The 21,774-nt window shown below is 38.5% G+C and overlaps 1 protein-coding gene across 1 annotated transcript; it reads right to left on the bottom strand.

Annotated features, from left to right (window-relative positions):
• Nucleotides 1-254: 254 nt before the first annotated feature.
• TERF1 (telomeric repeat binding factor 1) lies at nt 255-20,515 on the bottom strand. Its single transcript, XM_061995884.1, has 11 exons — nt 20,312-20,515; nt 19,814-20,183; nt 15,876-15,971; nt 13,588-13,718; nt 12,886-12,972; nt 11,457-11,606; nt 8,057-8,163; nt 7,027-7,092; nt 6,894-6,937; nt 5,805-5,869; nt 255-1,008 (listed from the first exon to the last, which is right to left on the bottom strand). The coding sequence occupies exons 1-11, from the start codon at nt 20,513-20,515 to the stop codon at nt 850-852; spliced, it is 1,479 nt and encodes a 492-aa protein (XP_061851868.1). The 3' UTR covers nt 255-849.
• Nucleotides 20,516-21,774: the final 1,259 nt, after the last annotated feature.

The raw sequence follows: 21,774 nt of genomic DNA, 5'->3' as shown, positions 1-21,774 counted from the left end.
GATGAAGTGCAGCCCATGAGCTGTGCTGTCGGGAGTACAGGCCCTGTACTGAACCCTGCTTTGACCCTTTGTTTGTGAGCCTTCCCTTTCCTGTTGGTCTATGAGGAGCCACTTCAAGATAAGGTAGGTGGCACAAGATAATCAAGAAATGTGAAGAGTTAAATCATGCTGTTACTTTCCATATGCTTTCCATCTCTTGTAGAAGATAAAAAGTGTTATTATGCTAATATACACAAGTTCAAAATAACTCTCCACCTAGAACTTAAACTTAATTCTTGTTTTTAAAAAAGCAGCACCTAAACTACTTAGAAATACCAAATTACACGGAGTATCATGTTTTTAACTGCAAAAAAGGAATCAGTTTGTAAAATTAGCACTACCAACACATACATATTTTTTGGTATGACCTACTGACAGAGATGACAAGTGACCAACATTTCCAAGTGAAGCACATCAGATGAGAATGGGTTATATGGCAGGAAGCAAACCGAAAAAAACTCAAACTGACTAGAGATACAACCCTTTAAATACAGATAAGGCTTGACTCTGTTAGCCTCTCTCAAGCTAAGCATGTTGCCAGTCATTAAATACCCCTATGTACACGTGACCTTTTTTAAGTCACCACAGGCAATTTGGCATTTCAGAAATCACATCACCTATTGCATGTAAGAAGGGCAGGCTTTACATTTAAGTCACCCTTACCCAAGCAAGTGAGCTTACGTGAGTGTTTCACACCGTTTTTGGGACAGCAACACTGCTGGAAACTGAGACTACAAGAAGTTATTCTGAAAAGCCAGACTAGGTCCTTGTGTAGGGAAAGGTCAAGAAGAGTGGATTCCTGTCATTGAATTAGCCTTGTTCCATCTTGCACAGTGTCCTCCACCGGTCTTTTAACATGACACTGGTCCGGTTGTTGAAGTCACCATGGACCAAAATTTTAGCCCAGTTACCCACTCCAAACTCCCTTACTCCTGATTTCAATTCCAAGTCTTCTTTGTAAGTCCATCGCTAGGGGAAGAACAGAGAAAAATACCAGATATATGAGTAAAGAAAGGCATTAATGCAAGTGCTAAGCCTATAGCAAATACAACAGCAAGTTTTTATGCAGCTTTCCAAGTACTGCAGAATATGGATATCTAGGGGTTAGGGTCATTTGATTTCTTTGAGCACTGTAACTTGCACGCACGAGTGCTGAGGGAGCTGGCTGATGCTATTGGTAAGCTGCTCTTCATCATTTTCAAACAATTGTGGAGTACTGGTGAGGTGCCAGAGGACAGGCAAACTAAACATGACCCAGCAATGTGCCTTCATGGCCAAGAAGGCCAATGGCATCCTGGGGTGCATCAAAGAAGATTGTGACCAGTAGGTTGAGGGAGGTTCTGCTCCCCCTCTACTCTGCCCTAGTGAGGCCTCATCTGGAGTGCTGTGTCCAGTTCTGAGCTCCCCAGCTCAAGAGGGACAAGGAACTTCTAGAGAGTCCAGTGCAGGGCCACCAAGATGATCAGGGTACTGGAATATCTTCCTTATGAGGAAAAGCTGTGAGACGTGGGACTGTTGAGCCTTGAGAAGAGAAGACTGAGGGGGGGACCTCATTAATACTTCAAGTATTTAAAAGGTGTATGTCAAGAGGATGGGTCAGCACTTTTTTCTGTAGTGTCCAGTGACAGGACATGGGGTAAGGGACATGAGCTAGAACACAAACAGTTTTTCCTTAAGTGGAATTTTCCTGTGAGGGTGAGAGTATTTGCACAGAGTGCCCAGGAAAGTTGTGGAGTCTCCTCTGGAAGTTTTCAAAAGCTGCATGGATGTGTTCCTATGCGATCTGATCTAGGTGGACCTGCTTGGGCAGGGAGGTTGGATTAGATCTTTAGGGGTCCCTTTCAACTCCTAGTTTTCTATGATTCTGTGATAACAGAAGTTACCAAGTCAAGTGTTACAATACAGTAGTAGACATGACCTGGAACATTCGAGAACCGCATGCTTCAATGTTAACAAGTTTTCTTTTCCAGGATATAATATGAAATGAAGTAGAAGATTAGTACAGAGGAAATCTGTGAATTGCAGGGGAACAAACATGACCCAACTGCAAATAATGTACCCAGTCAAAATGTAAATCTTGTGGTTGTTGTCATTAGGAAAACGTCCACCATCCTGCCTGTGCCCAAGGGGTAGCTGGGTAGGACAGTCCAGGGGCAGGCAGCAGGATTGTCAGTGGCACAATAGGACCATCTGCCCAAGGATGTTCAGATAAGTCCCTCATCCGTGAGGACAGAAAAAGTATTTACTTTTTATCTCCTCTCCTAATAAGCTGTAACTCTCCCGAGGATCCTTAAAAGGCTGTGTCCTTAAGAGCAACAACAATTCAGGCACCAAGGATGGGTCAGGTGACAATTTGAGTGACATTCTGCATGGTTCCTCCTCTTTCCTTGAGTTTTAGCTGCTGAACAAGGAAGCTGCACTCAGAAGTGAAAGGCAGTGGGGAGTCTCTGGCAAGGAAGGAGCTTAGATAACATTCAGCTTGATCAAAATAGTATCCTGGTTATTCTGCAGCAAGTGAAAGTTTGGCATCTACACAGAGTGCAAGCTAAGGTACATGAAGATCAAACTTAATATCTGAAAGCTGGACTTATTCCAGCTTAATGCAACTATCAGTGCCTCTTCAAGAAACTGATTACTGATAAACCTCACTAAGCAGTGAAAGAGTTGAGTGAGAGCAGTTCAGCTCTGTTTCTAAACAGTTAGAAACCCAACATTTCTTGAGTCCCTTTCATAATACTTCCTGTTTCACAGATCTTTTGCAACATGAGTAGTGAATGGTAGGGTATTTACTGTTATTTAAAGGCCAGAGAGTCCATTGGTACCATTTAGTTAATTTCATAGCATGCCAGGAAAAAAAAACCCAAAAACCAAAAAGCACCCCCAACTTTCCTAACTAAAAATCTTTATTCAAGTAATATGGTTATGCTCGACCTACAGCACCAGAAAATTCAAACACTCCCAGCAGAGACAATCACAACCCTTTTTACTTGTAACGATTAATTACATATGCTGTTGAAAGGGTTGGATTTTGCTCATTTTGCTTTTGAATTGTTTATATTTAAGATTTTTTTAAGTAAATTTATTTAGTTTAACATATGAGGAACCTGCCCTGCAGGCAAACCATTGAGGTTTTCCCCCATTGAGGAACTGTGCAGTGTATTAACTTGCCTTGTTTCCTCCTACCCAGCACCAAACTGCCTGTGCCCTCTGGGATGGCAGTTACACAGATTCTTGCATTGCCCTGTTACAATCTATCAAGACTGGTTGAGAGACTGGACATACTGAAGCACTATGCTTTGAGCTACCATGACCACAACACTAGGTCCAAAATAACATGACATTTGTCTGGCTCAGAATGCTGGCGGAGCAAGCTGGAGTTTGCCAGACAGACTGTGTGGACATACACTTACATACCTAAAGGTCCTGCTATTCCTTCATTATTCCTTCTGCTCTAGTAACCTGTATTTTTTTGATTGTGTCTTCTGGGACCCTGCTCTGACTTTCTTTTTTTCCCCTGTCCAAGTTTAAATATATTGTTGGTTTTTTTTTCTATCCAAGTGTGACTAAATTCTGAAAACACAGATTTTCAGACACATTCTATTAAGCAAAATGTCAGTCACATTTTGGACAACTCATGGGACTTAATTTCTTATCCTGTATGTATATGGTGAGAACAAACAGCTAAGTTCTGTTATGCTTGCATCCCCTAATTTAGGAAGGAGAAAAATCAAGCACAGTTTCTTTCAATAACACTGCAGATTGTTGTAAGCAGCTAACTGAAAACACAGCAAAGAAAGGCTGAAAATGAGCACTGAACCATCACAGTGAAATGCCATTTACAAAACAAGGGCAAACAATGCCAACATTGAAAGAGGGACTACAGGAAAAGGAAGTTCTTGAAGTTAATAGCTCTGACATTCACTGCATGCTTTCATGCATGCAGACAATTTTATACCCCAGATTATTAAGCAGGGGAGCTGCTTTATTGTGTAGAAAGCAATATCACAGAATCTCAAGGGCTGGCCTTCTATGCAGTATTTATGAGAGGTCTCACTGGCAGGGAGTATGGCATAAATATCAAGTGGACAGCAAATGCCTACTTTTCTATGTGGCACAGTTGTGATTCAGTCGCTTTCAAGTTTTTTATAAATTTTTTCAATAGTTATTCAATATCAGATGTAGTTTTCTATAACTTTAGTCTTTACATTTAAATTAAGATTGAACCTATAACAATGAAATTAAGCACATTACATCATTTTCTTCCTAGCAAGATGCATGCACAAGCCCTTGATTGGACTTACTGCTTAACTGACTCCATAACAGACTAACTCAACAGAAAAATAAGTAAATATAAGTTTGTCATTAACTCTGTTTCAGTTGTGGTCCAATTAGCTTATATCTATCTTGACATTGAAAACAAGACTGATGAAAGTGTGCATGCTTATCAGCAACTGGCTGACAAGGTACCTATTCAAGTACAAGCTGGAATAAAGTAATTCATTATGTTTTGAAGGCAACAAGCAAATCCACTAAGTGCTGATATTTTTTTGTAGGGTGTTGGCTGTATTTCAAGGTTTTAAGGAAGCTCTCAGTGATGTAACTATTCCTGAGATTTGTGAGAAAGTGAAAAGCTGTTTATATCACAGAGGGCTTAACCTTCAAGGACAGATGAGCTTTCATTAGAACCTCAACCAATTTGAAGACAGCAAGTAACTAAAGATTAACCAGTACTTCAACTTCAGTAAAAAACACCTAAAGAATAGGAAAAAGTACAACTCTCTAAGGACAGTCTGGAAAAAAAAAAAAGCAAGCAGTTGCATCCTTGTTACATGAAAAATTAAATGTCAAAATGAACACCACAAAAATGAAAACAGGTCACACCAAAAAGGACTTATGTTGGTAACTTTCACTGTTATCCAAATAGAAGTTTCCATATTGTTTCCCAAGAGACAGTCTCAAACATAATTCAACAATGGGAATAGATTTAATATTCATTTCATTCTGAAGTGTTTATCATTTTATCTCAACTAAAGAAAATTGGCTGTGCACAAAAATCAGTTCATAACAGTTTACCAAAACATCAAATCAACTTCAAGTTGCCACCTATTAAGATGTAACTTCTGTACTTCCCACCAACAGGGAATTCTAGCATTAGTGAACATAGTAGAATTATTCTGAAGTGATTCAGTGGAGTAGGCTTACTCATGAAGAGAATGCAAAGGACTATTTGAAATGTTGCATTATAAAAAGACACTTATTTACTTTAAAAAGTAGAATAGTTTCTCAAGTAAATATATATTTTCAACTCATATGAACAAAGTATTAGATTTAGTGATTTTTAAAATTCAAGTGGGAAAACCAAATGTCTTTTATGTTTACCCAAAACTCTAATGGGAAAATGAGATAAAATCATAGAATCATAAAATGGTAGGGGTTGGAATGGACTTTTAGAGATCATCTAGTCTAACCCCCTGCAGAGGAAGGTCCACCTAGATCAGGTCGCACAGACTAAGCTTCAGTACCAACATATTAAAGGCTCATAAGCATTAGCAACAATACTTGTGACTGCACAAAAAAGTATTTTTCTTTTAAAAATACAGGAATTGGAACTTAAAAAAAAAGCTTCAGGAGCTGTAGCCCAGCTTGAGTAGTGTGGAGAATCGTAAACCCAGGCATACTGAAGGCAGTCAAATGAAAGTGAGAAAAAAATTCTGTGCAGTGCAGACTAACTTTTTCTCCACTTATTACAGAGAACGGGTACAAACCTGTCTTCTTCGGCCACAAGACAAAGCACTTCCATATTTTTCCATGTTTTGCAAGCTGTTTAGACCTAGAAGACATTTTCAGATCAATAAGCAGTCAACATTAAGGCAGCAGTTTTGCATTCTACCATCTATACGAGACAAGAATGTACACAATTTTGATATGCTTTGACAGACTGGGAAAAATTCAGTGTCTATTTACATATGAATATACTATTATATATGCATATGTGAGTACTCAGTCCAAGTACTCAAAATATAGCTCAAAAGAGTCACTATGTTTTCTATGCAATAGAGGTCATAGAAGACTTGTATTTAAAAAGACTAGGTAAAAATTAGTACGTAGTAATGAAACACTTATTTCATTTTGGTAAACACATTTCTACTGTACATACAGCTCATTTTATGCAGAGAGAACGGAAACTAGCCAGAAATTAGAGCTATGATACTTTGTACAAAGGTTCCAGCATTTTCACAGAACATGTAACTGTTGCATCGTCAGAGTTTATCCTTCCAGGTACAACATGGCCACATGCAGAAGCTATAACAACATCTTTGTGGTAAAAACATGCTAATGGTTTTCAAAATCTACTGATAAATATTATATAATCCATGTTTAAGTTTTTTAAAAGTAATACCAGGAAGATACATGAACATCCTAACTTTGTGCATATTACACTACAATTCCCCCCCACCCCCACCAACCAGCCCCTTTAGTTCCTTCCCACCAAAGTTACTACAGTCAGAAGTCAAGAGACAAGTGTCAGTACTCCTCTGGCAGTTTCTTTTGCACAGAATAAATCCCAGTAAAGCAAGCGAACAAACTCTTAAGTGAACCAGAAGATGGTGTATAATTTTGCAAAATGAGTTGCCAGAGAACCTTGAGCTGTTTCACAGCTTCTTAAGTGTGGCAAGCACTAAATCTGCATTTGTGCAGAAACCACACAAAACGACTAGGAGTGCTTTTTTCATCACAATCATTTTTATGTTAATCCAATCACACTGTATAGCAATTATAACTGGGAAGGGGGGGGAAGGTGAGGAAGAAAGTGTGTGACATGATTGAAAGTTTAGAAATAAGCTAACACTCACTCTGAAGAACTCTTCTCAGTCTTGGTTTCTGTCCTGAATGAGGCCTGCTAGGAACATAGAACTGAAGTAAAAATACACATGAAAAAAGACTTCATGAAATGTCTATGACCAAGAGCAATAACAAAAAATTTACCTTATGGTGGGTTTTTTCTTGTCTTCAGGTGACCGATTTGTAACACTTTGTTGCTCTTTCATTGATCTTAAGAAAAAAGCCAAAAAAAAAAATTTCCTAGGCAGTAACTTGCCATTTATGTGATCCAACAATAACTAAAAGACACACTGAAGACATAAGGCATTTTGCACATCTATTTTCCTCATACTTTCTTCACAATCTAGGAATTTTTTCCCTGGATATTCTGATTAAGTCTTTTATCATACCTCTCAGGGGCAATTACATCAGGAGCTGTCCTTCTAAATATATCTTGTGACTTGGCTTGTATAGTTTGTCTGCACCAGTCAATTTCCTTAACTAAAGGATGCCTAGTATTCCAAGTTTAAATCTGCAGGAATATAAGCTGCGTCCCAACTAAAGACTACAATGTATTCTCCATGAAAAAGCAAGGTGATAAGCCTAAAACATTAGTATTTTTAAAAATAAAATCAAAGGAAGCTAGAAGGAAATAGGCTTCAAGTTCACCCAGCATTTCTTAGAGATGTGTGTAACTGCTTTGAGGGTTCACATTGCCAGAATTCTGAAACAACATAACTATTTGCCATCACACTGGTATCACTAAGTAAGAGATTCTTGTGTTTAGCTGTACGTAAAAAGTAATACACTAATTCCTTCTTATCCTCCTCCTTCTCCAGACAACCTATTGCCAGAAACATGAAGAGCTGGACTAAGAGGAACGCAATAAAGCATAAAGAAAATGAAGTATTTCTGTTTATCACTATACAAAAATGACAGCTGTATAAACTAAAAAAAAAAAAAAAACCATGAAAAAGCATCTTTAAGTACTTATTGTCAAGCTATTTGATGTAAATGCCAAAAGTAACAGATATAGAAAAGCCAGAACTTAAAAAATAAAGAATATGCTTGTAGTTAATTTTATATTGGACAGTGGTTTGGAATTTCATATCCTTCCTTCTACCTACTGGTACTTCTACAAGTTTCAAGTTACTGGGCAAATATGCCCCTCAGCAGTATAATGCCTAATACAAACCTTTGTTTTGTTTCTGAATTCCTTCTGTCATCTTCATTGACATCCCCAGTTTCATTTTGCAATGCTGTTGCTCTCAGTTCTTTAGACTTTACCTGTTTTGTGGCTGCCTGTGAGAAGTGGAATTGATGCCTTAAAATTAAAAACAGACAGTACCTAGATAGTAATTTACACTAATATTAATGTGTATTCTCTATTAGGAGTAACAGTGCCTATTTCATATTCAGACTGCAGAAGTATTATCATTAAAATAAGTAATTTCAAAGCAACTGCACTGTGTTAAGTTCAAATCCACTAAGATCTTTATCAGTTATAACTCAGAGCAATTTTACTCAGCCATAAACAATATTTTTATGGATAGATGGAAATACAATACTTGTATAAGTGACCATTTAGATTTGTGAAAGATGTTGCAGAGATTAACTAGGACTGCAAATACTATCAAAGTACTCTGAAGATTCTATAACTAGATTAGAAATGGAAAAGTGACAGGGCTCACAAGTTTGTCTAGTTCTGTACACATGGCAGGATCAAGCATGCCTATAACACATTCAAAAAGCACATCTCTAATCAGACTTTAGGCTTGTAACATCCTGCCTAAACTTTTAGTCACAAACTAGGATTAATTCTTCTCCATTCTCAAGTATGGGAAGGAATAGTGTATTGCTCTTTCTAGAACATCCAGAGGACTAAAATTTGTACTTTCCCTAGATTTCTGAACTTGCTATACTAAATACTATCCTAAGAAACACAAAACCAAAGCCCACACCAAAAACAAAATCACTTAGTCGACATGTGATCTTTCTTGCCATTTTGCCATCAGCTTCCTGCTCTAGCATTTTAAGGTATAGTTACTGCCCAAATCATAGAAGAACCTCTTCTTGTGCACCATTGTTATTAAGCAGAGCCAACCATTTTCCATCCAACACTGCCTATACATCCCCAAAGGTGATCTGTTTGTAACACTCAAATGTCAAAATTCGAGTGATTCAAAGTTGACAGATTCACTACGGGCCAAATATTAATTCATTTTCTGCTTAGCCAGTTTCTCCACTTTCCATCTATTTCTTCTTGCAGGGCTTGCTTTTGCATCCAGTTAATTTTCAGTCTTCTTGAAATCTTAACTTGTCCTTCACAGCAGCTTGCAGCCTCTCAACCTTCATAATAGTCAGATAATACAAAAATCTTTGTCTATTTCACTCAGTTATTCATGAAAATACTGGTCACAGAACACTTCTAATCACAGAAGAAAATGTTTCACTGTCAGAAATTTCAGGGCTACCCAATCTACCACATCTTTCAGCTGTCAGTTTTCAAAATACTGGCTCTTTTACAGTGGTTGATGGCAGCAAAACACATGTGAAATTCAAGACACGTTTTCATGCAGATAAATGGGTAGAAAGGATTTAATTAAAAAAGGTTTAAATCCACTATAGGAGTATTTAAAATTAGCAGTAGCTTTCAAATTGTACTTGTCCTTAAAACTAATTCTTTAGAAAGAGAAATGAAAGTTATAAAGAAATATTACATAGCATTCAGAACTATGCTTTCTTGGTATAGATCGTTCTTCCTTGTACTGCATTACAATTCCATAATTCTCTGATTAGCTGATCTAAGAACAGACTCCAGATAACCTATAAGAGTTTCTTGAAGTTCAAGAACTTCATCAACAGTAGGAACTGCAATCTTTTAGATCCCAAGCTTGACAATAACCTAGAAAAAGCAGTCTGTGAAACAGTCCAGACTACCTTGTGGTTCATGAAATTCTGGACACAAGCCAGCAATGTGGACTCGCAGCCCAGAAGGTCAGCCATTTCCTAGGCTGCATCAAAAGCTAGCAGATTGAGAGAGGTGATTCTGTCCCTCTGCTCCACTCTGATGAGACCTCATCTGAGGTGCTGCATCCAGCTCTGGGGCCCTCAGCACAGGAAAGACACAAAATGGGTCCAGAGGAAGCCACAGAAAAGATCAGAGGGCTGAAGCACCTATGAGGAAAGGCTGAGAGAGTTGGGGATGTTCAGCTTGCAGAAGGAAGCTCCAGAGAGACCTTATTGCAGTGTTTCTGTACTTTGACTTTTTACCAAGGCCAGTGGCAACAGGACATGGAGTGAGGGTTTTAAACTAAAAAGAGAGTAGATTCAGACTAGATTCTAGCTGACAATGTCCCTGCTCACTGCAGGGGTGGGTTGGACTAGATTATCTTTGAATGTCCTTTCCAATCCAAACTGTTCTATGATTATACTTTTACATATGGCACCAGAAGAAAGAGAAGAGAGATTAACAATTAAACCTACAGTGTTTTTCCTGTAGAGAACACAAGGTCCATGTCTAGGAAACAGTTCTGTGAATTGCACATAACTCTTCACAAAGTTGTCTCCTCCATGTCCCAGAGTAACTTAGGCCAAAGTAAAGGCTGCACAAGTAAGATTTGCAACATTGGTGCAGACAGTAGAATGGATGTGCAGGGCGTGGGCATACAACACAGAGGGCTCACATCTGCTACTATGGAGTGCTGAGCCTTCTCCAGCACCTCCAGACCTCCATCTCCTCTTAGACTCAAAGAGATAGCCTTGAAAAATAAACTTGAAAACTGACAGCAGAGTGAAACCATTAAAAGCTACTCCTTGTATTATACTTTCAATGCATTTAATAAGTTCTGTAGTCTCTTTCCGGTAAGAGAATGAAAGCCCCAGAGGAACTTAAGGTTTGTTTATTTAAAATTTGCTTCTTATTACCTTTAGATGTTTGTGCTTTTGTAATTGAATAATTCAATATTCTTTTACAGGAAGTAAACATAATCTTCAGGAGGACTGTAAAGAATTTCTCTTAACAGCAGGAGGAATGTTATTCTTGCCAATTTTAAGTTACTTCTGAGTAAGATGGTTTGTAAGGAGCTTTTTTATTTATAGGAAAACAGCAATAATAGTTTTTCATCTCCTAACTCCTCTAACATTCCTAAAGTCCGATTAACAGTCTAGATCTTTTAGTTTTAGTATAAAAAGTCTAATAGACTTCAACATTAAACATTCAACAAAAGAAACATTAAATATACAGTTACATGATCTTTAAAGGAGTCTCACATCAGAACTGCTTCTCTTCAATGTACATTAATGACAGATCTTGTTTTAATTGTGCTTTTATCCTAACTACTTTTCTAACCAGAATAGTTGTAGTAAAAAAAAAAAAAAGCAAACAAGACATTTTAGAGGAGTATTATTCCTCTTTTTCCCTAAACATATTAGTTTTAAAAAAATGAATATAAGATAGATGAAAAGGAACTTTTATCTTTCTTTAGATTAACACAATAAATGAATATTGTCCAAACAACCCCCTTTCAAAGCAGTATATTTAATCTTATCAGGAACCTCTTTGGAAATAAGTTTTGAAAATAGTTTTGACATACCTGAATTAAGAAGTTAGTTTCATTTTCTTTCATGAAAAGTTCAATATAAGACTTGATTTTACTTATCAAAAGACTGTAACTGAAACTTTGGAGAAGTGGAACATATGGATCCTTGCTTTTAATTACAGTTGTCAGCTTCACCCTTAAAGGCTAAGAAAAGTACAACTTTATATATCACAAAAATATAACCTGCATTAAAATTAGCATTTATGCTAAATAGGACATCTCTGAATTTTCTGAATATGCCTATACCAACCTCATGCTACAGTTTGAAAAAGGTTCTAAAGTTAACTAGGCATGATGCCAAGAGTTTACTTTATATGATTAATAAATGGCTAAGTGTAACTTTCTAGAGATCCTTATTTTCATTCCCTTCAAAAGCAGGACTGTCAACTGAACAAGAATACCCAGAAAATGCCAATCACTACTGGGTTCTCTTTTCTCATTTTCTGCAAAAAGAGTGGCAATGAAAGGGGCTTACAAAACTACGTAGTACATTAGTACTATGGGCACATCGGTACTGATAATCACAGCTTTATTTTTTATCTATCAAAGGCTCTGAATCTTGCAGAGACCAATACAGCCAACAACGAACTTGCGTACAGGTCACATTCTTATTTCTGAATTTAGAGACTGTTACCACAGTCTATGCTTTCGAAACATCTTAATCCTCCGAACGAAGGGTGCATCTGAATAATGGTACACACATGCTTCTATTTACACAGAACATGTGTCCTAACATACCAGAAGATGATAGAGGAAGCATTTTTGCCTTTTTTCTTTTTGCCAGCAGTCCTTCTTTTGCTCTTTTCTCCACCCCAGCAAGTCACAGTGTGTGTACTAGCTGTTATTTTACAGAGATATACAACTCAAACTTGCATCGATGCAGTCAACATCAAACCAGAAATTGGGTTCACCCACAGATATTATCTTTTCCACATAAAAGCATATTATCCACTCTGTACTACAGGTACTAATGAGCTTTGCTTCATTGTGATGCTGCAGTATGTAGGCACCAATGAACAGAGGAAACAAATAAAAGTTTAGAAAAAAACAGTAGAGTTACTACACCACTGCCAGCATGTTTATACTGTCTTTATTCTAAGAAAAGTGTAGTGTCAAATTCCCATAATCTGTAGTGACACCTCACTTTTCACACGAAGTGGGAAAGGGTATGAAGTTTGGACTGATGCTGCCCACAGCAAAGAACAACTGCTGCTAGAAGCATTTTACTCCCTAAAATCACCAATTATTTCTATCAATCCCCTAGCCACAAATTCCCTTTTATATTTACAAATGATGTAGGTGTGTAAGTGATTGCATAGGCACTAATCAGGACAAAGCTAGGCAGGTAGCATTTGCTAGCATTGGATATCCATTCCTCTCTTCTCTCCAAAAATAAGTTTAAGCAAGTTAAGCAAGTTACTACCTTATCTGATCCAGAGTCTGTAAATAGCCTTTCAAGAACTTCTGTAGCCTCCTTGAAATATCCATTTTCCATGTAAACGGCTACAATCTACAATGAATACAATTACAAGATTTGATGAAATACATTTCACTTGAGATTCAGAAAAAGCAAGAGAAGTCACACTTGTACAGTTTTATAAGACTTCCAAAATCCAGAGGCTTATATATTTAAGGGTTACCGAAAATTATCTAGTTATAACAGCTAGTTCTGAAGTAACATTAAAACTCAAGTAGAAAAGCATAAAACCTTTCCATCGGGCATTTAGAAGGATCCTCATTGATCCAAAGTATCTCATACTTACCTAGTAATTATGGCTTCCATCTTTCCTTGACAGACTTTCACACTGCCACTAGCTGTTAACACATTTGTGTATTACAAAACTTTTGATTTCAAAAAAGAACTATTTTTTAAGCTAAAAAGCCCTACTCATATTTTAAGGCTTAAGATTGTAGCACATTGAAGTTCTCTCTCAGCTTTTGAAACAATTTTGAACTGGGACAAACAGGAACCAATATACACAGGAAAAGGTCCCCTATACAGCTCTATTTACACTATACTTGAAAGCACCAGTTCAGTCTAATAGCCCAAGCTTTTCGTAAAAGGAACGCTGCTTTAACAGAATGAATAGGAAGCATCCTGAAGCATTTTGAGTATGTCACAGACCTGAATTTGAATCAAGCGACGAATATCTTCATGCAGCTTTTCCACTTTAATTTCTTCCCTTTCAATTGAAGTCCAGAAAGACAGGGCAGATTCCAAAGGTGAAATTCTGTGATCGCTTTCAAAATGGCATTCTTATGAGGGAGCAAAAAATATTTTAAAGAAAGCCAATTAAAAAACTTCAAAGTTAAATCTAAACACATACATTATTTACACAATAAAATAATACATGCTATACATAATTTTAATTCCTTTTTCCTCAAATAATTTTTAGCATCTCTTTTCAGGTGCGTTTCAGACATCTGAAGTAACTGCATTCCTTTCACAGAGACTGGTTCTTCCTACTCTTACTAATAATGTTACTGTTGCATTTTAAAGCAAGATAATGTGCTAATTATTGTTCATTTAAAATGCCACTTGCAATAGTGCTAAGTTTAACATCATGCATTTGGGCTGGCATTAATAATACTCTTATATTAAGCTTGGCATCAGATATCAAAACATTTCTTATTGATACTGTTAATTTTGTAACCAACAATCCTCATTTTTTTCCTGAGTCTATTTCTATATTTCCACAACTTAATTTAACTGCTTCAAACATAATAAGTTGAGAGGGAAATTCAAACAGCTTAAACACAGGAGTGTCACTGAAAAAGCAGAAGCAATCTCCTGTGTCATTGTCCTGCTGTGCCAACACCAAGGTTTGCACAAACTCCCAGCAAGCAGGATCAGTGACTACTTTTGGCAGAAATTTAGCCAAGCAAATAATCATCCTCTCAACACTTTAGAAAGAGCTTCCCAGTCTGGTCATTGCACAACTGCACAAGTTAATATGTAAGCAAAACAGATGCAGCAGGAGCTGGCAGGTACACGAAATTGCATTTTCCCCCATGGCATTGCCAGCTTAGCTCAAGATGTTCATTGAACTATGGCCTCACTTTTTCCTTGATTTTATAGGATTTCATAGCAGAATCTCTCTGGATTTCTACTTGTTCCTTACAGTAAGTATTTTTCAGGAAGATGGTAGACAATTTAAGCAATATTGAAAAAATATACATTATTTGATACCTGTTCCAGTAATAGACAGACACTGAAAATTGAAATGGTAGTCTATGTATACATACACATTCAAAACCAATTCTATGTTTCTATTATTGTTTCAATCTATTAATAAAACAATTACTATTACATTTATTTCAATATTGTAAAATCAAGCTGTTTAACAAGCTGTTTAACCTAGTCTGTTTCAAGGCTCAGTACAGATTAAGTATTTTAATAATTGAAAAAGAATTAGGAAAGCTACCATACAATACATAAGCATTCCACATACACTGTGCAACTACATCTGATGTAATACCTACTAAGGATGTGCACTCTTCCTCACCACATAAGTCATTCTCTACTACTGATAAAAACTACATTTAAGTCATATGCTCAAGCATTATATACAATAATATGGTCTTAAAGCACTATCAGAAAAAGTTTCACAACTATGATGAACTAAATATTAGAATTTGATTCTCAAGTTGAACTAAATCAAAGAGAGTGTTATATCTGACAAGTAACATGAGAAATTTCATTTTATAAAAACCAGATTTTTGTGTCACTGCTAGGCTAGAATACACTTTTCCCTTCAATGCTCAGGCTGGCCAAACTGCTTTTGAGGTGCTTAAATTCCAGTGTGTTTTATCAAGCAGTGAAAGCTTGCAGCAAAAAAGTTAAGTCTTCTGGAAACTCAAGTATGGAAGCAAGATCAGCTTGGCTAAACTAGTAAGTTGTGAATACATCCAAACAGGAGCCATGGAAGTTAATAAGAGTCTCAAGAACCTCCTGCCAGCTCAAAGCCTTGCACTCTAAGAAACAGGTGCAGTCATCTTTTTCATCCATATTCATTCCTACTGTCTGCCCTACTTTAACCTCAGGAGTTACATGTGCAGAAAGAAATGCACATTATGTGTTTTAAACTTGCAAATATTGCTCACTAAGAGACAGTCTTTTCCAGTGTATTTTGTTTGTTGATGCTTCTCTGACAAAAAAAAAATCCATTATTTAAGAAGCATATAGTAAAACTCAAAGCAGCTAAATCAGCACATAATAGCATTGGTCTGGCACATAGCTTTCTCATATGTCAAATATAGACAGCCCAAAATGTAAATTTCAGTAATTTAAATCTTTATGTATATGTATAGTAAGTAAAGGCTATGTTAAAGCATACCTAATACACTTCCGTGCAAGTTCGTGAACATTTATTTAAGCAACTAGTGAAAAGAAAAAGAAAATAAAGTATTTACCAAGGTTTTTTCCTTTTGCGATTCTTATTAAAAGCTGACAGAGATACACAGTTTTTTTCTGATGTGTGGGTATTTCAGAGAGGCCATTAATAAGAGCTGGAAAAGTAGATAAAAGTCAAGTCAGTCTTGCTCCAGCACTGCCACAGTGTGGCTAGAAATATACTAGACACCATGTTATTAGTTTATTAATCTCCTAAAGTTCTAGTTCACTAGGAAACTGATATTAATAGTCCCCCACATTAAAAGAACTTAAATAATTTTTCATAATTTGACCAGAAAAACTTTACCCTCTTGCAGTTCACAACAGTAAGCTAAAGTGGTAAGATGCATCACTGACATATTTATCAAATTAGAAGACCACACTAACTTACATAAATAAATGAAGTTTTGTTTTGCTCAGGAGCCTACTACCAATCTCCTCCATAAAACATTGCTGTGGAACACCCACAAAACATGAGCTACACACAGACTGCTAACACATGTTGCTATAGCAACCGACAGACCAAAAGCGGTAAAGCTACAAGGAGAGCTTAGTCAGAGATGTAAACCTACAAGGGAAATCCTCCTTGCAGGGTTGGAAGGTCACAAGGATTATTCGATATATAGAAAGGGAGCTATCATGAGATTATTTATATCATGCTGGTTACCGTGAACTTCTTATTTTTATGTGCTGGATATCGAAACCTGTCTTCACAACATAATACAGAAACATTTAAAATGAAAAGTGAAGAATGTGACAAGTGACTTGTCTACACTGTAGACTGAGCACCCTAGCTCTCATGTACACATTTCAGTGTCAGCAAGAGCCAGGATTCTGGAGCATGGGAGCCCCAAGTTTTGCAGTGACACAGCTAGAACATATAACACTTTACTTGGATTCAGCCTACTTGCTATGAACAATGGCTAAGCATGAAATTATAAAGTAATTAAATGGCCGTGAATGATTACCTAAGTTAACATCAAGCAGGATATTGTCATTTGGGCTTGGAAAAAACACATTTACAACTGCTTCAGTGAGGAAGGTAATAAAAGAGCTTTCAATTCCTATAGCCAAAATAGTAAGTAAAAAAAAAACCAAACCAACATTGCTTAAAATAGCAGTGAAGTGCCACTCGTTATAATCACCAATTCATGTATCTTCCATAGCAGACAGTAGAGCTCAATTTTGTAAAGTATTTGGATGAGTTCAGAGACAGAGATGAGCTGAAGATGGAGACAGAGTTTGGAAATTTTGGAAACAGGCAGCAACTGAACCATCCTACAGAACAAAAAAGGTCATCTTGGCAAGTAGCTTGGGATCTTCCAGCTTTCTCTGTTCCTTTAAAATGCACCTACATTAGTGCTTTAATTCAGTGCAGGGGTGTATTTTTAAAGCAAACTTTCTGTGCTTGGTTTGTACAAGCCATTTTGAGTAACCAAATTCAATTCCTTTAGACCTATTCCATACCAATTACTCACAAGTAATTGCAGACAAATGGAAAGAGACATAGCCTTAGTAATCTTTTATAGACTGTTCTACCTCAACACTCCCAAAGCAGTTTCTCTATTAATTAGTTTGTTAATAGTGCTCTCAATCATAAATTGCTTTCCCTTCTGTGGTACTTAAATGCCTTTCTCATCTTAAGTCTTTCATCAGACATTACATAAATACAGTTCCTTGACAGATAGACACTTCCACAAGCTAGTTCAGGTGTATAGACCATAATAGCCTGTCAAGGCAGGATAAAGTAGGCAGGACATGTAGCCTTGTCATGCCATCTTTAAACCCTTAATCCCAGGTAACCTAGCTATTTCTACTTGGCAGCCTGCTGAGCTACACAGAAATACTGTTTATCTCCTAATAAAACAGTTTATTTTGTGTCTGTTGAGAGTTAATAACTTGATTGTAAAACATTAGAATTAATTATACAAAATCAGGGTGAATTGAGACTGAACAATTTAAAGAGTGCTGAAGCCACAAACTTTTGAATGATGAAGCACTGGGAGCAGTTTTCAAGGGAATTCTCAAAGGGGACAAAATGGTCCTGCCTGAAGTTAACAAGACTGACAACACTGAGGTGCTGAGGTCTACCAACACTGAAATGCAGACAAGATATTGAAGTTAATAAAAGACATTTGAGACTGCTCTCTTAAGAGAGGGTCCAGATCAAGCTGTAATAAACTGATTCTGTGCCATGACCTGGAGTCCAAACTCATTTTAACAGGGGGCTAAGACTGGCTCCAGCTGCACCTAGACTCCTCAGAAAAGGAGTAGAAGGCAAGAGGATCCAGTTCAAACCTCACAACTTCAGAGGAGAAACCGCGGTGGAAAATTCTACAACAATCCTTTAGCTTGCCTACCTTTTTGCACTTGCTTCAGTTTGAATTCTGGACAGCTAATCATTATTTCAGTTGGGTCTTACTTTAACATATGCAAGAGTAATAGTTCTGTATTTTATTACAAAAAACCCCTTCACACACACTTTTCTAATGCAATGTTATGGCCTTCTTAGCTTTCTCCATAGACTTGTATACTTCTGACTCTGTAATTCCGTAACACCAATACGTCCAACTCTTTCTACTGATGTTACACAGAGCAGGACCAAATTCCATTAGCTTTCAGTTCCATGTGACCTTGCATTCTGTGCTACTAAATTAATTGTTTCTACTACTACAGTCTGCAAAAGTTTTCCTGTTCTTCTCAGAAGATATTCCAACCTGCTGCTGCATTGATAGCGTTTCTGCTTCTCACCTACATCTTCATTAAATTTCAGTATGATCCTCCTGCTGAGCCACAGTCCCAAGGCCAAACAGAAAAGCACCATTAATAATTTCATATAGCAGCCCCCTATTTAATGTATTTCATTATGTTACTTTCAGATTTCTTACCTCTTATAATTTCTCATATCAATGTCCTTACTAATCATCCTGCCTGCCATTGTGCTCTGTTCTTTATAAAAAGTCATACTATTACCTTCAGTTGGGAAACACACACACAAAAAAAAATCTCCCAAAGCTCTAACTTGGTATCTTGGAGAAATTATTTCTAATAGAACCATCATAAATCTACTAAATTTATCTGAAATCTAGACATTTGCAACCAGTAGTTAACTAGTCTCACTCTTAACTATTTTTTTAATTTTAAACACATGTTTTTCCATTCAAAATCCAGTCACCAAACTCCATTCCACCTTTTTCTCATAGGCTATAGTTCCTTGAAACACTTTGTTTTCTACCATAACCCTGAATATAAACCCAAGGAACTCGAGTGTATTTAAGGAATTATAGCTTTTTTTTTTTAAATCCTGTTTGCATCTCTTCTCTAAATCACCTTCAGCTTTTTAGTAACCATGAACTCTCAGCCACAGTAACTGCTGATGGTATACAGGTAACCACGTTACACATTCAGGCTTCGCAGAACGTGCCCAACCCCGATCCCTCAAGTAGCCACCGTTTTCTTAGAACAGTTCAGTTTGCCTTCCTCCTTGGTCTCGTTCAACGAGAACATTAAAGCTTTCCTCAACGGCGATTACAACGTTCCAGCAGCGCTGTCATAGCACGCTAAACTCAAAACACCTGTGGATTAAATAAGTAAACAAAACCTCTGCCTGCACTGTCTCTTTTCTACCAAGTACAAGAGTTGCTGATGCCATTAAATCGCTTCAACAGACTAAACCGTATTCTAAGAATCTTCTGAAGATCTCGTAAGAGCTGGAAATTTCCTCAACGCTCCTAGCCACGACCATTAGAAAGCTACACACGCGTATAATTCATACTTACGCCAAACAAGGAGCGTAGAAGCGCTGTTGGTGCTTAGCACACCAAAGCGCAGGCCAAAAGAAGCGCCCCTCACACTTTGCAGGGACGCTCCGCCTCAGAGCGGCAGCTGCCGCCGCTCGACAGCCACAAGCGCGCGCGCCCGCCCCTTCAGAGCCCCAACAACCGCCGCCGCCCCTCACCCTGCGCCACGTCCCTCCACCGCCGGAACTCCGCCGAGCACCCCTCTCCGAAGTGCTGGCACAGGCAGTAGCAGGTGAACTCCAGCATCCAGTCCGCAGCCACGACCTCCACCTCGGTTAGCAAAGCCGACGAGCCGCCCCTCTCCCCCACCCCTGCTGCCGAGCTCCCAGCCGCCCCAGCCATTTTCGACCCGCGCGCCAACGGCTGCCGGCCGCGTTCTACCAACCGCGCGCCGCAGGCTCCCCTACACCCGCCCACATCTGTGCGGCGTCCAATCAGCGCGGCTTTCTCCGTTCGGGCCTGGCTGCCGTCACCTCCGCCGACGGGCGGGTGGGCGCTCAGAGGAGTGACGATGTGCGTCGGGCGGCGCTACGCCGTGGGGTGGGGCGAGCGGGGCTGTGCCTGGCAGTAGCGAGCGGGTAGTGGCTCGCGGCTCGGGGGAGCTGCGCTCGAGCGTCAGCCGCTGCGGGAGCCCGTCTGCAGGACGTCCCCTTTACCTCGAGCTGAACGCACACGGTGCAAGCAGCCCACAGCAGCGTGTCCCCCGACAGCCGTGGCCGCGAACTGTTGTCCCAGATTTCCAAGGTTGCGTACCTGGTGTGCGAGACACACAGAGCAGAGCATTTACTGCATATTTGCGGAAAGGTGGGAGCTAGGTGGTGATTCCATGAAGCTAGCTCGCGCAAGTTACAAAGTTCCATGGCCCGGATTAGTTTTCTAGTTTCTCACTTCGATTTAAAGGTGTAGAATCGTTTTGGTTGGAAAAGACCTTTAAGATCATTGAGTCCAACCACTAACCTCACACTGCCAGGCCCATCACTAAACCATGTCTCTCAGCACCTCATCCATGTGTCTTTTGAATAACTCCAGGATGGTGACCACCACCTCACCGGGCAGCCTGTTTCAATGCTTAATAAACCTCTCTGGGAAAAAGTTCTTCCCAATCTCCAATCTAAACCTCCCTTGACACAACTTCAGGCCATTTTCCTTTGCTCTATCGTTTATTACTGGGGAACCAGTTCAACTCAAACTAGACCAACCCCCACCTCTCTATAACCCCTCTTCAGGCAGTTGTAGAGAGTGATGATATCTCCTCTCAGCTTCCTCCAGGCTAAGTAACCCCAGCTTCCTCAGCTGTTCCTCATAAGATCAGTTTTCTAGATGCTTCATCAGCTTTGTTACCTGTCTCTGAACATGCTGCAGCACCTCAATATTCTTTTTGTAGTGAGGGACCCAGAACTATACACAGTATTGTAGGTGTGGCCTCACCATCAGTGAGTACAGGGAGAAATGTGTAGGACATTCCAAAATTATTACACATGTTCAGTGAGTAAGGGTCTTCATTTGGAGACAGGTATATTCATAGGTGTGATAAATTCATAGGTGTGGTTTTCATGCTATAACGAGCCAAGTTCAACTAAAGTTCACTTGTTAAAAAAATGGGTAATATCTACTTCTAAATGAAACTTTTTTTCGTAAACAAGACAGCCAATTCCTTTGTAGTTTAGTTTGTGGCTTCAAGAGGTTACAAGTTAACAGTTTGCTTCAATTTTACAATACACTGATTCAGTATCATCATCCTTCATCTAACCACAAAGATCCTGTTTTTTAACGCATTTACAACATTAGTTCCTTCTCTTCCTCTCAGCAATTCTTTGTCCATGTGGAGTAGAAAATTCCATTTTATAGACATCATTTAAATCACCAACTAGGTCCCACCTTTGCACAAATATGCAATAAATACCTCTGCTCTGTGTATATTGGCATCTTGCACACTGGGCAAATGAACCCCAAACTTTTTGGACAATAGAAGTGTGACACTTTTGGGACACTGATCATTTTGAGAGCTTTCCCCTGCTGTTGCTGTATCCTGAGAAACTTTGATGTAGCAATGTGAATACAGATATCTTTTGATGTCAGAGGCTGTCAAATTAACGGAATGTCTTGTTTGGAGCTGGTG

This window comes from Colius striatus, chromosome 4 (genome assembly GCF_028858725.1).
Source record: "Colius striatus isolate bColStr4 chromosome 4, bColStr4.1.hap1, whole genome shotgun sequence".
Lineage (NCBI taxonomy): Eukaryota > Metazoa > Chordata > Aves > Coliiformes > Coliidae > Colius > Colius striatus.
This window is presented reverse-complemented; position numbering and strand designations above follow the sequence as displayed.

Bases quoted from the DNA above. Each gene is read 5' to 3' on its own strand.
- TERF1 (XM_061995884.1), bottom strand. From the start codon at position 20,515: ATGGAACTTTGTAACTTGCGCGAGCTAGCTTCATGGAATCACCACCTA. The intron at 20,184-20,311 runs GTAAAGGGGACG...CCCACGGCGTAG, and splicing joins CCGTGTGCGTTCAGCTCGAG to CGCCGCCCGACGCACATCGT. The intron at 12,973-13,587 runs GTCTGTGACATA...TATTCATTGTAG, and splicing joins GTCGCTTGATTCAAATTCAG to ATTGTAGCCGTTTACATGGA.